A 17,501-nucleotide genomic window follows, 5' to 3' on the forward strand; every position below is an offset into this window, starting at 1 on the left:
AAGTTGACTTATAAAGGCAGCTGTAGTGATCTCCCACCTGGACCTAATCCAAAAGCCTCTCAGGGAGCTTGGCACCTCGTAAGTTTACATCAGTTGAACTGCAAGTGAACTGCGGGCTGAGGCGCTGCAGCTTTTGCACTCTGGATAAGCTTAAGGTGACAGCTAGAGGGATTTAGAATGACTGGACTTGAACTCGGAGCCTATAGTGTGAGGTCAAAGGTCATGGAGCTACAGCCCTCAGAGGCCATGCTGATCTCAGCAAGGTGTGGATGTAGTGATGCTGATCTGGACTCAGGGGCAACAGAGTGTAAGGAGGTCAGGCTGAGTGTGTGTGTGTGTGTGTGTGTGTGTGTGTGCGTGTGCGTGTGTGTGTGTGAGCGGGTGTGTGTGTATAGGCACATGTACGGATGAGATCATTATGTCACAGCACATTACTTGGTGCCCAAGCGTGCCAGGGCTCTGGTCCTGACTGGATTAAAAATACTTTTTATTTTTTTAATCATATTAGCTCTAAAGACTCTAACTGCTCAGTCCAGGGACAGCAGAGTGGACGCAAGATCATCCTTCAACTGTCCTCCTCAGCTGAGCCAAGTTTAAAACCTTTGTCGAGCCTCCAATTATCCATATTGCAAAGTTGTGTTTTGGAGAAAGCGAGGCCACAACCTTTGGCAGCAGAAGTTTGAGCTCGGCTGAAAGATGGTAACAGAGACGGAAAACAAAACGACCCACGAGGCCGTGAGTTTATTATAAAATCAGGAGGCAAAATGAAGCTTTGGCAGCCAGACAAAGTCAGGGTCCTCCTTCGAAAAAGAAGTGGCGCAAGCAGAACCACAAAGAAAAACAACTCCACAGACGAATGTGATAATCAGCCGGGTAAAAAACACTGATAATTACTTTGTCAGTTAAATTGGATTTGGCTGTTAAATACCAAGACTAGACTTTCTGTTCCTCAACTTTAATTTGGTGCTGCAGCAGCTTCATCGACAGCCTGCACAAGTGTTTGTAGCTTTAAAGTAAGCATGAGTATCTGAGTTTTCAACACCAAGCATCCACTGTTGGGAGAAAGAAAATCCTACAATGAATTGTTAGTGTTTCAGATCACATCACCATCATTGTCACCTACATCCTTTCACCTGATTAGGTCCAGCGTCTTCGTAATCATACACAGAGGCTAGCAGGGTTCCCACGCGTCCTGGAAAAACTGGAAAATCTGGAAAACAGTTGACCAGTTTTCCAGTACTGGAGAACACCTGGAAAATAGGAGAAAAAGTAAAATGTCCTGGAAAATTATTCTAACATGACTGTGTGCAAACTAACAAGGTTAAAAAAACACATCTCCATTCAACATTTGTGGCCATTTTTGTCATTCAGATCTATTTAGGTCAATTTATGCCCTGATCCTCTGATTATTATTATTATTATTATTTATTTATTTATTTATTTCAGTAAGGCAGCTTCCAGATTCCTTTGCTGGCTCTTTTGTTTTTTACTTAGCTCATTTTATATTTTTTGAGAAAAGAGAAAGCTGAGATGAGAGTTGCCAATCATTGTTGCTTGGTTGCACTAATAAAGTGTAGTGCTGTACATCTGCGGTTGCATTATTTTATAATCAATTTGTCATCATTTTTAAGTATGTAAGAGATGATTTCATCGATAGCCATAGACTGCATGTCTTCAATGTAGACTTCCACTGAGAGGAACATATTAGACTATTTAGGAACTAAATTAGGAACTCAATTCAGACTGTCATACCAGCTTGATCATCACTGAAAATGTCCTTGAAATGTCCTGGAAAATGATCTCTGGAAAAGAGTGGGAACCCTGGGCTAGGCTTTAGTTAGCAGCAGCTCAGCTAGCACTGGGGTTCCCAAAAGGTCGTGAGATGTCTTCCAGAATGTTTTTTTTTCTTAAGTTATCTAAAAATATTTACTATTATTATAATTTATTTTTGTTTATTTACCTTGTTTTTTATGTTTTTATTTATTTTTGTTTGTACTGTTAATTATTATTATTTGTTTATTATTATTATCTTTCTATTTTTTTGTATTTATTCATTTTTTCTTCTCTTTGTTGGTTTTGTATTACTTATATTTAATTTGTTAAAAAAGTTGAATGACAAAAGTTATCTAAAAATAGTATTTTACCCATTATAGTAAGAAATATCGACACAAATAGTAGCTAACCTTGAAATAAAACCTTTGGGGGGAAAAGTTTGGGAACCCTTGATCTAGCAGCCCCATAAGGAAGCACTATGAGAGACACTGTAATTTAACCTTGTATAACTTTATCTCATTTTGCCTGTTTAAACTCTTGATCCTTTTGTTCCGGGGAGTAGATGAGGACTCCAGATATCTGTGCTCCTCTGGAAAAGGAACAATTTCAGGAACCATAAACAAGCCGCACAGCTACAAACACTCTGATAAAACATTTAGTGGCCGCTCTGCAGTCAGCTCCAAGGCTCTATTTGTAAAGTTAACTGCCTGCTATGTTCCCCCTGTGTTTCTTTATGTTGATGACACGGCTGAAATATAACCGCACAAACAAAACGAGGGTCAAATCTGGGTTATCTGCACTTCAAATCTCTGACTTTCAGGTGGCAGACTTTGCAGCATGAACAGCATAACTGTACTCCACTCTCTACAGTGTAATTCTACTGACGGGTAACAATCATGAGGGATTAACTGAGAGTCACTGTGATAATCCTCCAGCTTTGTAACATCCTATCCCTTTGTTTAAAGAAAGGTTTGCTGTGTCTTGTCTGATAATCCTAAAAACACATGGATTTCAACACAGAGTTTGAGTTTCTGATTCCTATGTCTTCTTCTCAGCGGTACCTGCAGCACCTCGCCCACACTGACACTGACATTACTTTTTGTTTCTGTAAAGGCAGCTCTGCTATTCTCGGTTTGAACCTGACCCGACCCCAGCAAGGCTTTGAAATTGGGTCGTAAGTTGCTCGAATCAATTGTGTGACAAATCCAGACGTTCTGAAGTGGAGAGCTGTTGTTTTACAGGGCCGCTCAGTGTGTCCGTTTGAGAAATGCTTTTGCCACACAGGACTATATTGGCCCAGTAAGACTCACCCAAGGTTGAAAACATTGAGAACAATCCTTTCATGCACCTTGAAAAAAAATTGATTTGCAAGGACTGACCAGCCTCTGTGGGATTCCTCTAAAGCTTGTCATCCTAAATCGTGGGCAGTGTGGCTTTTAGCAGAGCCGTCAGTCAGCGTTGCACCGCATGCTTCTCTCTGTGAAAGAAAGCAGGCTGAAAGAGCTCGCATCAGAAAGAGGAAGTGGTTAGGCACCCTGTGAGACACTCCACTTTCCCGCCTCATTCACCTTATCGATTTTCTTAATCAAAGGCTAAACAGATTTGCACACCGATGTTGTTACATAAACCGGGAAAATGTGTTAGTGTCTCTCTACTTAGCGGGGGAAATCTTTGATACTTAAATGCACATGGTTCCAAAACGACATCTTTCAACAAATTTGACTGAACCTTGGCTTGTGTGGAGTAAAAAACGAGGGAATCATCACCAAGAGAGGGAAAAACATGAATAACAAGTGGGGCACGATGCTTAAACCAGTGCTGTTAAATGTGTCATGACCCCGTGAGCTGCAGAAAAACAGATTGAAATAATGAAGCCGGCAGCCAGACATGCCCCACTACTGCCTCGCTTGATTTTCAGACTTTTATATAACAGACCATAAAATTGGGCCCCTTGAATGTGGACCCTGTTTTCATTCCACCAGGCAGCAAAGAAATCAATAGGTGGATTTAGATTATTTTGTGAAGTATCGGTTAATAGTTTGCAGCGCTCTTACTGCTGGGTATTTCTTCCCGTGTAGCTTTTAAAGACCTCTTGAACTTTAATGTTGGTTTGTTAGGTTGAAAAGAAAAAATAACCTTTGGGAATTTGGACAAATGTAGTTTTCTATTAGATAAAGAAAGTAGAGTTCTTTTCAGGGACTCGGGCCAAGGCAATTTCTCTGGAAAGCAGTCCTCTAAACGCAGAAGCTAAAAGGCAGAGGCCCTGCTGATGGGAGATTTTATTTCAAAGAGAATTTCTTGGGAATACATTTACTGGTGAATGCCTTTTCCTCCTGAAATCATTAATAACAGAGTACAGTATGTCCGCGTGATTAATTGCACCAGACCGAAATAAACTAAATCATTGTTCTGTCCCTCACCTCTGCTGCTGATATATCTGAGCATCTCATGACTCTCCCTTCCCCTTTGCATGCCCCAAGACACAAAGCACATCCACAGTTTCTATAAATCACCTTTTCTGACCTTCTTTCAGGCTACATCGAGGAGGCGTGCATCATCCCCTGTCCTTCTGACTGCAAGCTCAGTGAATGGTCCAACTGGTCACGCTGCAGCAAGTCGTGCGGCAGCGGAGTCAAAGTTCGCTCCAAGTGGCTCAGAGAGAAACCGTACAACGGCGGCCGGCCGTGTCCCAAACTGGACCACATCAACCAGGTACGGGCGACGAAACTGAGAGGTTTTAAGTCACATTTTCACATGAAGGGCTTTTTATTGTGAAGACACTCTCAGGGTGGGAAGCTTTTAAAAGAAAGATCTGATACTGATGTGTTCCCAGTTGGCAGAGGGGTGGCAAGGGCTGTCCTTGAAATCTGATCGACCAACCCGGATGCAAATCCTAAAACATGATTGGCTATCTGGCCTTTTTAGAGGCAGGACATAATATTAAAATCCACTGAATTGGCTTTTTTTGCAACACTCTTCTCTTAGCTGTATTTGCATTTCAGTGTAGCATCTTTCCAATTCATGTCAGTACTTTATTTTGTCACTTTGGACATACATCTTTCTGTGCCCTTGAAGCTTAAAGGATATAAATACTGACACTCGATTGTGTTACTTTTAAAAATATAAACACAGGAATAAAACATCTTAGATACCTATATTTAGTAGTTACAGTAGATGTAATAGTAGAGAAGGAGGGGAAAATGATATATATATTTATGTTTGTTGATAGATGTTACTTAAAGCTGCTGTTGGAAGTCACAGAGTAAACATCTGTTCAGAGAGAGAGAGACTTCAAATGTCAACACTATCCCTCCCAACCAGATTTCCTCTTAGCCCCCCAACACAGATCGGCGTGTGCAGTCATGATAGTGCCGGACTCATAACCAATCGGAGGATATAGTAGGGGCCGCCCCTTAACCAATCAGGACAGAGGATTGGAGATAAGGTCCGTCATAATGGGAACAAGGGGAATAATAACATTGCTTGATACAAATGCATTGGAAAACGCAGAGATTTCTCAATAGTCTCAAATTACTACACTTGGGCATTATGACCTTTTCTCTGAACCTAGCAGATAAAAACCAACGTTTTTTACACCATTCCTACCAACAGCAGCTTTAAGTACTTAAAGTAGATTTTAATAGGGAAGACAGGAGGGGAAAATTATATTTATTCATGTGTGTGAATAGATGTTACTTCATATCACCTCTAAACGGTACCCCAGTTGGGTCAAAAAGCCTGGATCATACACTGTATAAAAATGAACAGCATGCCAGCTCCCAAGAGAGTGAAGCCAAAACATGTAGAGCTCTCCCTTGTTTCAGCTGCTGTACAAGTCATAAAGTCCTCCTCCTCCATTATAATGGATGGGTCATGAGTCAAACTATTATTGTTTAACTTAAAGCAGCAGTTGGTAGGATTGGGGTAAAAAAAACTGTACTTATTTTGTGTTGTGTTTGGCAAAAAGTCACAACACTCATCAACAGCCATCAATAAATGAGGTATTTTGAGATTATAGAGAGATCTCTGTGTTTTCCTCTGCCTCTGTATCCAGCAATCAATACCAATCACTCCCGTCAGCTCTGACCAATCAGAACCAATCTCCTAATTGGTCCTCCTACATCGTCCTGATTGAGCGTGCACTATGATTTGTTTGTGGGCGGGGCTTACAGGAGCAGAGAGGGGGGCAGAGGGGTGTAGTGAGAGGGAAATCTGGTGTGGAGGGGTAGTGTTGACATTCAAATATCTCCCTGAACTGATGTTTATTCCAGGACTACCAACAGCAGCTTTAAAAGACATTGAGTAGTGAAAGTGTAAAGGTACATCTTACCACATTTAAAGGTATAGTACACCCTGATGACTCATCACGCACAGACAGCTAGCATTAGCCTGCCTCTGTTTTTAAGCTAACACTTCTATCAGCTTGTTGATATTACCATTAGCAAAGAATTTATCCTTGAAATGAATTATCATTACTTGCATGATTATGTTATTATTGATTGTTTTAAACCCCACAATAGGACATAGCATCAGCAGCTGAGCGTCCCACCCCAAGCGTGACATCAGAGGAAAATGGCCGACACATTAATATGGTGGACTAGCAGCTGAGCAGTCGACTAATGTTCTCTCTACTCACCATTGATTCGTGAATATGTATGACCTGTGCTGCAGTATATTTAGATTTATTTCAAGTGTGCGGTACGCGTTATGAAGGATCCAGCACAGGCGAGAGAGAAAGAAATTCATTATTAATGAATGATGAGCTTGGATCTGCAGAGTTTTCCTTTACCTTCCCCTCATTATTGCTGCGCTCATTTTTTGCTGAGCAGGGACAGAGCAAGAAGCAATGTGTGCTATAAATGGATCTCATCCACAATATTAATGCCCTAATGTGTGCCAGTTGATTCCTTAAGGTTTCTGTGAATTGCAAAAATGAAATGCTTTCCAGGTCTGTGCGTTCCAGCACATACAGATTAGGGTTGTGTTGATGTACACCCTGCAGAGTGTGTGAATGTGTATGAGTGTGTATATGCAGGTATTTATGCCCGAGGCTTTTCTGATTATACCCTCTTGAATGTTGCATTAATCATAGGTTGTGCACTATATGAACAGTTGGCATATGCTCATTAATCCATCTGTCTCCTTTTAATCCACACCAATGCTCGCTGGATGTGACTCACTGCTACAGGCCCAGGTAAGAGCCGCTCTCCTCAGACGTTTCTAATGTTACTGCAGATGTTTAGTGTCACTGATGTCAGTGGGTCAGTGACAGATAGATGTATACACTCACAATATCCTCACAGGGAATAAACAAAATGCTGTCAGACTGGAGTTTTATTTAGACAGACATTTCTCCAGGCGGAGCTGCTCTGAGGGCAGAAATAATCTTGTTGGCTGAGTTCAACCTCGGAGAGCCGAGCCAAAACATCACTGCGCATTAGGCAAAAGTTTACTGACAAAACTTGGCTGAGACGAAACATTTACGAACATAAGATAGTCGAGAAAGCAATCTTCAATTTTTTTTAATGACAATGAAAGTTATTATCTTCTCCCGGCCAAATCCACGGCGGCTTCTCCCGCTGTAAGATCATTTAGAAGTCTAACTATCACAGTGCTTCCTTTAACCTGCTGCTGCTGCTTCTACTTAAATCACACCAAAAACATGCTCAGTGTTTAAATAAGGCTGCTCTGTCCTCAGGTGTACGAGGTGGTCCCGTGCCAGAGCGACTGTAATCAGTATGTGTGGGTGGCTGAGCCGTGGAGTGTGTGGAAAGTCAGCAACGTGGACTTAAAAGAGAACTGTGGGGAAGGCGTCCAAACCAGGAAAGTCAGGTAACTATCACAGCGTCTGTTTTCTAATTTATCTCTGTTTGTTTGAATGAATAGACACAAAAACTGTTCATTATGTGTCTCAGAGCGAGAGAAGTGCTGTAATTATTAGCCGGGGATTAGTCGATCCAAAAAATATTCCCAAAGCTTCACATTCTCATCGAGCTGTGACCCTCAAATAAATCATAAAAATGATAATAATTTGGTTATCACTTTACTGTTTCACACATTTTTTAGCAGGAACACCAAATATTAGCTTGCTTGTATCACAGTGAATAAAGATTTTGTGATTTGCTCTTATTTGAGTATTATGACGAGCAACTCAAAGCTGAAAGTAGATGATTAATTCAATAGTCTTGAAAGAAATCGCTTATTGCTCTCCTTTTCTAAAATAAAACATGAAAGAAAAGCTTTACCATTGTGTCAGTTTGTATTTGATTGTTAAATATATGGGGGTTGAGGAGACAAAAGAAGCAATTTGAGAACAGCAGCTTAAATAATATCCCTTATATGAGCTCCTTAAAGCTGGGGTTGGCAGTCTCGGAAAACTAGCATGAATTTGAATGTAGCATTTCCTCAGGACTCCGTCTAACCCCTCCCCTCCTCCCTCAGAGCTCCTCCAAAACGACCCCCCCCCCCCCGAATCTGGTGACTGATTCAAAACCGGTCCTCACCAAAACATTATCATAGTGAAAGTTAAAAATACAAATAAATATGGCTGCTGTTAGTACTCACAACTATCATGCTAGCATTATCCAGTTGTACTGGTGACACGATATCAGGAGAAAAGACACATATATAATACTGTAACAGCTCTACTGTTTGTTAAACGTGTTCAGTGTAGATGTTCTTAATTCCTACAGTGTTGACAGTCAGTGAAGGCATCAGGAGAGGTGTAGAGTGTGTGAGTGGGAGAGAGGAGAGACAAGAGAAGTTCTTCATTCATTCAAACATTGATTGTTGTTTTGTTGGTTGGCGTGATCACGACCGACAGTGACCGGTTATTAAAACTCAACGTGTTCACCAATCGGCTCGTCATCCCTACAGCGTCCAGACAGACGCTACAGTACATCTACATTTCTGTAGGACTTACTAAATGTCATTAATTCTTTTGCTTGTCAGAGCCCCGTGGTGAGAGCTTTTTAGACTCTGATCTGGACTACAGTCCTGAGCAAAGCACCTCATCGGGTCAGAGGGGACAGGCCTGAGGTCGAGCGAGAGGGGCAGACAGTAAAGTCAGGGGAAGCAGAGGCAGGAGACGGAGACTCGGAGTACACGCCAGGGAAATGTACGCGCAGGAGGCGGGCAGAACGGCAGGAAGGGATTTGAATGGTTTAAAATTTTGGGTCCCAAAAAACGGTGATTGGTTGGTGTTTTCCCAGGTGTAGATAGCAGATTTTCTTCGCTCTTTTTTAGGAACACATCATGTATTGATTGCCATCAGGACGTAAAGATCATTTTAACCAGTATAACAAAAAGTGTATCTAAATCTGATTACCAACCCCAGCTTTAATGATATATTTATAATAATAATCAAGCCTCAAGTGAGCCAACACTCCACCAATTAATGTGTATGATTTCAAATATACATGTCTGTTCTGTGTAAAACTGTACACGTTGTTGGGAGACAAATCATGCAGGAGATCCCATTTGGCTGAGAAAAACTGTCTCACATGGTTTAGCTGACAGTCAACAACCAACAAGCTGCCAAATCCTTTCTGGTGGAACTCAAACTTTTGGATTTATGTTCTGCTTATGTCAGACAGACGCTGTAATTACACCACATGAAACGGGTAAGACTGCAATTAGACGGCTTTTGAAGCATACAGAACCACACATCCTGCTCCTTCACAAACAGAGGATTATAAAAATGCATACACAAGAAAAAAAAAAGAAAGAAAATGGCATTTGGATCGTGAAGACATTTGAAGAGGCTAATAGTCCAGGTTCTATGGTGCCTTCATCTGCAGTCACATCCACTGTGTTTGGGATATATCTCCAAATCTAAAAACAAGCCAATGCCAGGACAATGATTGTGCTGATAAGACTCCACATCATTATATAAATCAGATAAATCAAATGATAAGATCAACACCCCGAGGTCCCCAAGAGTCTCTTTTAGGACATACCCTTTCCAGCAAGTTTCTCAAGCAGTGCTTATTCAGATAACGGCCGAATTCCACCAGATCCATATCCGGTCCGTCTCTGATCCATCACGGCATCAGTTCAGTCAGACAACTCACGTTTAAATTGTTTATTGTAGCAGCAAATACATATTCATGTTTGGCGCCCAGGCTCAGGCCTTATCCCTCCCTGCAGATAAGTTTACATGCAGACTTTGAGGAGTGATGAGCAAAACATACTAAACACCCCCCGGAGCCTGCAGGTGGAAGCTGGGGAGGCGGCGGTGAAGAAGAAAATATCAGCAATAGGCATGCAGCAGCAGAGGCGTTGACAGGCAGAGGGAGAGATGGGAGATTTTCCCCAGTTTAAATAGACCGCCAATTTGAGAGGCAGAGGGCAGGATTGGATGATGGATATGAGAGTGGGACATGTGACGTGTATGGCATTGCAGCTCGAGTTGTCTGCCTGAACTAGCTCGCAGGCGTCGCTCCATATCTGATAGGTTTCTATTCTAGTCAATGTGTTAACTTCCACTGGATCCACTCTGTTGCGTTCTGGCTGTGTCTCTAATCCGGCAGGTCAGAATGTAATGGATCAGATACGCAAGACTTCTATTTTTGCTGGATGCCGGAGCACGACAGGAAGTCAGGCACCAAAACCAAATTAAAACATCCGGTTAATTTTCAGAATAAAACACTCTGTGTTATCGTTAGATCTTTTTTTTAACTTAACTATGACGACAAAATGTCATTTTGAATGGAAGCAGGCCTGGAGTCCTTAAGTCAGAGGTTTTCAGAGGACCATAAAGACAACATGGATGAGGAGAGGAGGAGGAAAGTCCTTGATTCACTGATTACCACGGGAAAACCTGGGTCACATGACTCTAGTTGTCCAGCGGTCCTGCTCCATGTTGCGTTCTAAAGATGCAACCGGTGGGTGTTGACGGATGAGAGAGCACGGAGCCGGACCGCAGTGGATCAGAGACAGACTGGACACAGTTCTGATGGAAGTCCTGTGTAACCGTCCAAACAGACAAACAACCAGTGCTGAAAACAAGAGGCAGAAGTAGTATGACTCAGACATTACTTTTAGAAAAGAATCCATCCTTGTGGTAATAATAAAGTCTAAAGCCTTCTCATGATCATTTGTGCTCTAATGGCTGACATACAGTCACAGTGAGTAAAAGCTGTAATGACCTCAGGTAACTGTCTGCTCTGAAAATAGTGGCACTCTTATCTCCTTTTGTGTCTTGACTGCTGGAGAACAAAAAGCTGCAATTTGAAGGAAAAAAATGTCAAAGTGGAGCTGCATCAGTTCAGGAAAGCAAAGGCTTAGTTAAAACAAAAGTAAACACGTCTCATGCTCCCGAACAGATCCTGTTTGTACTATTTTTATTTGTGCATTTATTTGGATAAAGCTTTCTTTCAGGTATTTGTAGCGCTGTGTGTTTTCTCACTGAGCAGTTAGAGCAGTTCAACAGATGTTTTTGTTCTTAAATTGACCTCTCTTTCCCCCTGCGGACATCTCCCACTGCTTGAGAAACTCATACTGTAGCTCCTTCGTGTACCTGCCAGCTCCATGTCCAGCTCAAACATGATTTCTGACTCTTTTGTTCTTTGGAACAGAAGCGTTGCTAAAATAAGGTCAAATTCAGTTTCTCCACCGCTCCCACAGGTGCATGCTGAACACGATAGACGGGCCATCAGAGCCAGTGGAGGACTACCTCTGCGACCCAGAGGAGATGCCACTGGGGGCCAGGGAAAGCCGACTGCCTTGCCCTGAAGACTGCGTCCTGAACGACTGGGGCCCCTGGAGTCGCTGCAGCCTGGTGAGAGCTGGACTCAGATCAGAAAGCGGCTCAGCTCAGCTGTCTGGCACAGAGCAGATACAGGAGCGTCAGATTTCTGTGAAGCCTGCTGAGATTTATCTTGATATCTTTTTTCCTGTCAGAAATATTTTCTCTGAGGCTCAAGGAATAGCTACACGGCATTATTGTGAGCAGAGTGTGGATATTTGTCAACAAGTTATTTCTCGTCTACCACAGAGGAATAAAAAGAGATGTATGAACTGAGGAAGCAGAAGAAAAATGGCTTATATATCACCTATATTACACTTTACTGGCTGTGCATTCAGCGGGGAAGGAAGGTGATTTATGGTAAAGACAGCGGAGCGGAGTTTCAAGATTTACATCCTCTGACACACAAAAACACACACTTACAACTATCTCTACATCAACAGTGATGTAGTGGGAAACAAATGTTACCCCACGCTTTGTTATCACTTTACAGACAAACACAGACAGTGACAACAGTTATTGATTAATGGCTGCCTCATAAATGTCAAGAATTCAAACCATCAGCAGAAGACTCACAGTCTTAGCTCAGGGTCATACAAGAGTAACAGCTACGGGATGTAAACTTTCCAAATCAAGTCTCAAAGTTGTTTGTTGTTCACAAGGCTTTCTGCAGGAAGCTAAATTATCCACAGCTGTTACTTTTTGCATTAAAAAACTACCAAAGTTGGTAGTTTTTCTGGTTGTCACAGGACTTTAAGAGGGTCTGGGGTCGAGCTGACTCTTCTGCTAGCTTGTGGACAGGTGACCTGCTTGTTATAGGATCAGGAATTATTTGTATTAATGACACAATAATGAAAATGAGCTCCTGAAAAAAGACTGACCAGGTGATTGAAAACCTGTATCCTGTAAAAAATCAGGGTCCAACAATTCAACATTTCAGCAGGGCTTTGGAGGCTGTGGGGCTGAGCTGCTGTTAGCTTGTGAAGTGCTTTTCTAATCTTTCCAACAAAAGCACTTTTACTCTAGGTGTTACATTCACCCTTTCACACCATATTCATACACTGATGGCAGAGGATGCTGTTGTAGGGGACCATCGGTATTAACTAATGACATTGATACACATTTACACACAGCTGCCTATTTCACAGTTAACACTTCTTGTCTTGCCTGGGGAACACTTCAGGACATGACTTTTGGGGCTTGGATTGAACTCCAACCTTCTGATTGAGAGACAATTGACTCTACTAGTGAGCTACAGACGCCCCACAATTATCAACATTATTCCCTCTGAAAACAACCACCGGGAAAACCAGCAAAAAACACTGAAAGCAGTGCAGTGTTAAAAATCTGTGTCCAACAATTCAACATGCTTCAGCTTGATTTTTGGGGCTGGGAGCTGAGCTGCTAATTTCTAAACAGAACTAGCATACTAATGAGTATTCCTAACGCCGTTGGCCTAGCAGTTTAAGAGTGCACCTCATATGCAGAGGCTATAGTCCTTGGTGCAGTGGACGTGGGTTTTCTGGCCTTGACTATTTGCTGCATGTCTTCCCCCCGCTCTCTGCTCCCCGTATTTCCTGTCTGTCTTCAGCTGTCCTATCCATTAAAGGTGAAAATGCCCCAAAATATAACTGAAAACTAATAAGTATTCAACATGGTGAATACATGGGAATAAGTTGTGATATCTAGCAGTCAGATTGTAGATTGAAACACTCTCTTGCTCACCTCTCTCATTGGTGAAGCAACAGTGGGCCTCAAGGACAAGAAGCTGCTGTGATGAATGATAAGTTTTTACTGTGAAAAGCTTGACAACATCAATATGAATTATTTTGCACACAACAAAAACACTCTTCTCCTTCTTTGTCGTCCAGCCTTTAAAACCTTTAAAATGAAGCCGTTTTGAACAACCTAGAAATTAGTGAGCAGTAAATATTTCCAGCTCCTTATTTTGCAGGGGAAACATCAAACCTATGATAAAGGAGTTCAGTGTGAAGCTTATAAAATAGGAAGCAAGAGTTGCAGCTTTATCAAACAGCTAAATCCAGTTAAACATCTAAAGTTGTGTGTTTGTTCCAACTTTAATCACAACTGTTACATAAGTACAACTCTTTTCATTGCTAATCATAAGTATGAGTCTTAATGCCAAAGAGACACCCTCACACTTTTGGTGTCACATGAGAGTATATGTTTTTCCTTTATTCACTGTTTTCAAAATCTTTCTATATTTTGTATATTATAAAAATATGAGTTCTTATTTTATGACTCCCTGCGCTCTAATTCCCAAGAGGCGGAGCTTCAACCACCCGGCTGTGCACACATGTATTGCATATTGTTGATGATGAGAATGCAGTCAGATATTTTTACCTGCCGGTGCATCCTGTATAATATACACTCGTAACTAAGATGAAACACTGCATCGCTCTAAGTGTGCAGAAATCTCCTCTTCCAGTCTAGGCTCATTGATGCCTCCAGCAAAGATGTAGCGTGTGGAGTGGTGGTCATCCTGCATTAAGATGCTTAATGCAACAGGAAACTTGGTTCATTACTCAGTTGTAGCCCAGAGGTTGATGCTAAAAGAAGTATAACATGATAAATCATCTCTCTGTGTAATAATCTGTCCATTTCCAGCACTCTGTGAGTTAAGGAGACTCAAATGAAGCTCTGTAAAGGGACACTGACACCTGATTTTATCACTGCAGTAAAACATACACATAAACGCCACATCACAAACACAATCTCTGTTGTCTCATGGAAGATGTCAGGACATCCTGTTCGGCAACTCCACCCCTGACATCTCTATAAAAAGCCATTTTAACAGCTCTCGCCTCACCTGCTGTTCTCACAGCAGCACGCTGGCCATTGTTAATCACACCCCATTCTCCCCCAAAGAGCTCGACACACCGACTTCCCACAATTCCAATCTCGATCTGGAGTCTGCAGTGGCACCAGCGGGGCCCCTCGCATGTTTTATTCATGGTTCCACCGATGGAGTTATTCAAGGGGCTGTCATTTCCTCCTCCAACTCTCTTCTTCCCAAGCAATGACTGTGTAGGATCTGATGGTTTACCGTTCAAGCAGAATATCTGTTGCCTGCTGGAAAAATTCCACATTATGGGAATACAAGTATAGAGGGTGGAGGAAGGGTGTTACTTACTTATCAAGAGACATACAATGATAACACATCCATCAAGGGAGCAGGCCTATACTGAGACTGAGGGAATCCAGAAGTGGCACATTCCCTCAGTTTTAGCCTTTAATACTCCGTGAATCCAGACATCAGTGTTGCTGCTGGAGCATCAAAGCTTAGTTCAATTCAAGGACATGTCTGTGTTCAGTCGTTATCACTGTCTACAGCACTGACGGCTCACTCATTAAACTTTTTAGCAGCGTTTCTGTCGGCTTCAGTTTGTTAAATAGACGTCTGTGTTTCAGCCTTGCACCAGGACCAAGAGCCGGGAGCGAGTGGCCTACATCCTCCGGTATCCCTCTGTGGGGAGGGAGTGTCCGGACACCAGTGACAAGGAGCCCTGCAGCCTGAATGTCAACTGCTTCAACTACTTCTACAACATCACAGGTAAATTCAAATTGATGAAGTGTCTTAATAGAGCAGCAGTGAATGGAGCGGCTATATTGGATTTAGTCTGACTCTCGTCTCTCTGTAAGGTCATGAAACAGTGTGTCGACAGCACCGTAAACACCTTGTTATTTCAGATGGAGCAGCTGTTTTTTGGGCCGATGCCATGGGTGTGTCAGGTTTGATACTCTTCAACTTGAACCAAATCACCAACATGAAAACAGCCCTTTGAAAAGGGGGCCTTTAAATCTGTCAGTGAACACAACGGCTAACACAGCCTCTATTGCAGAACGGGCTCTTCATCTGAGACACCATCGATTTTCTGACTCATCTATTTTTTATTCTCAACAGCATAATCACTTTTTGTTTCCTGGGTAAGAAAAAGTTTTTTTTAGATTAAATCTTTAGTTTTAGATTGATGACGCATAAAGCTCTGTTTGAGTCTCACTCAGCTGGACTTCACAGAGCTCCTCTTTGATATCAGGATCATTTCACTCTGCTTGTTGCCTTTTGTGTTTCCATTTAGCTCCACTTTTCAGTGGAAGTGGCACACTTTGTGTCATTTAAATAGCTCCTGTAGTAACAACTATTAAAGCCTGATGGGTATCTATTCATAGACTGAATGTAAGAGGTGAATTAGACACCGTTATGTTTCCCTTTGGTATGCGGCAGTGCAAAGGGAGCATGGGTAGGCGTTGCTGTGCCTCTGTCTGGAGTTAAAAGATGATCTGTTGATGAAGACTCAGAAACAGCTTTTTATAGTCTGAAAACTTGACTCTGTTATTTATACATTTACCATTAATCCAGAACAAGAGTTGCACTGATATATAAGACACAGTCAACTTTTATCCTGCACATCACAAAACAACATAGAAAACAAAACTCAGCACATGACTAGGAACACAAACCTGTAGAGTACTTTGACCAAACATTTGTTGTAGCTTCTTGGGTGCCAAATCAGTCTCAGAGACATTTGTCTTAGTTGCCTTTATGGATGGGGGTGAAGAGTCTGTTTTCTGAAGACTTATCAGAGACTGAAATATGTCCGAAGAGGAGATGATCTACAGTCATCAAGCATAGACTGTATAATAAAGGGACGTAGTATCCGTGACGTCACTCATCTGTTCCTGAGCGCTGTTTTGAAGCGCTCAGGAACAGATGTGAGGTAAAGAGGCGGGGTTTGAGCCTCCTAGCCAACAGCTATGTGTTCCCGCTTGTCAGTCAAGTCAGTCATGTCCTTATTTGGGCAAACCTCGTAATCTTAATATCTTCTGAACCGTCGCATTATAAAAAAATTCACCCCCCGTGCAGTGTGTGTCGATAGAGAAATTAGCTACGTAGACCCAAGCCGTTTTTTGAGCCAGGCTGTAAACATGTTTATTTCTGCTGCAAAGATCGTCTTTTCTGAAAGGGTGTCTATGTGGTTTCCGGTGTTTCTGCAGCCAGCCTCAAGTGGACGCTCGATGAACTGCAGTTTATAATACTTCCTCATGGGCTTCATATTTTGAGGCCGGAGGTTGCCGCTTGATGTCATGTTGTTGTGGCCTCTTGTTGTTTCTTATTTGTGTGGCAGAAATAACCATGTAAATCACCTTTTGATTGGATTTGTGTTTGATGCTACGTGATGAGTTTGATTCTATTAGTCACTCAGTGTTTTCCCTGTTTTTGGTCCCTACCAATTCTTGGAGGAAACACCTCGATCTTTGGCTGCTAAGTGTTTGACTATGTAGTTGCTAACTGTGTCAGTTTGCTTCTTGATAAAGAGAAAGTGTGTGTACGGTTTGTTCTAAGAGTTTTGGATGCACTGTTAAAACGATAAAGATGTGAAAACTCAAAATTTCAAGGCAACTGTCTGCACTAGATTTTGAGTTTTGAGGCTAACTAGAAATCATATATTTGAGCCAACTGATTAGTTTTTGTTGAGATAACTTATCATTCATATGTGGTGTAACTTAAAGTTTTGAGTTCTACACACTAAGAAGTGAAAGTTGTGCCAACTTATTATTGTTTGTTCAGAAAATGTTCCTTTGTTACTGCATGTTACTGCACCGTTTTCACACCTGCAAGGTAGCTAGCTAATGTTGAAGGTGGCTAACTATTGGTAATGACCATGCCTTATTAAACTAACTAAACACATTAAAGTTACATTAACCGGTAATCAACTCACCATCAATTGACCAACAGTAAAGCTAGAGTTTCAATACAATACTCAAAGAGAATTCTCACCTTAAGGGCGATAAAATCCACACAGGACAGGAGAGATGGCGCCACATGTGGGGAATTGAAAGCATGGAAGACCCCTGTAGATTTGAGTTGGAGACCCCGTTCTTTGCCTGAAGCAGACTCAAATAATTCAGCCGAGCCTCAAACCCATAATTTCAAGTGTTGCCAACCTGACTTTTGAAA

General features: G+C 41.9%; 1 protein-coding gene across 1 annotated transcript in view; it reads left to right on the forward strand.

Annotated features, from left to right (window-relative positions):
* LOC117822796 (thrombospondin type-1 domain-containing protein 7A) overlaps nt 1-17,501 on the forward strand; it is a 276,882-nt gene that overhangs the window by 197,914 nt on the left and 61,467 nt on the right. Inside the window, exons 14-18 of the mRNA XM_034697710.1 lie at nt 4,307-4,485; nt 6,962-6,967; nt 7,472-7,605; nt 11,401-11,554; nt 14,954-15,095. Of these exons, the coding sequence (XP_034553601.1) occupies nt 4,307-4,485; nt 6,962-6,967; nt 7,472-7,605; nt 11,401-11,554; nt 14,954-15,095 (615 nt within the window). The remainder of the gene's footprint in view (nt 1-4,306; nt 4,486-6,961; nt 6,968-7,471; nt 7,606-11,400; nt 11,555-14,953; nt 15,096-17,501) is intronic.

The sequence above is a fragment of the Notolabrus celidotus genome, chromosome 12 (genome assembly GCF_009762535.1).
Source record: "Notolabrus celidotus isolate fNotCel1 chromosome 12, fNotCel1.pri, whole genome shotgun sequence".
Classification (NCBI taxonomy): Eukaryota; Metazoa; Chordata; class Actinopteri; order Labriformes; family Labridae; genus Notolabrus; species Notolabrus celidotus.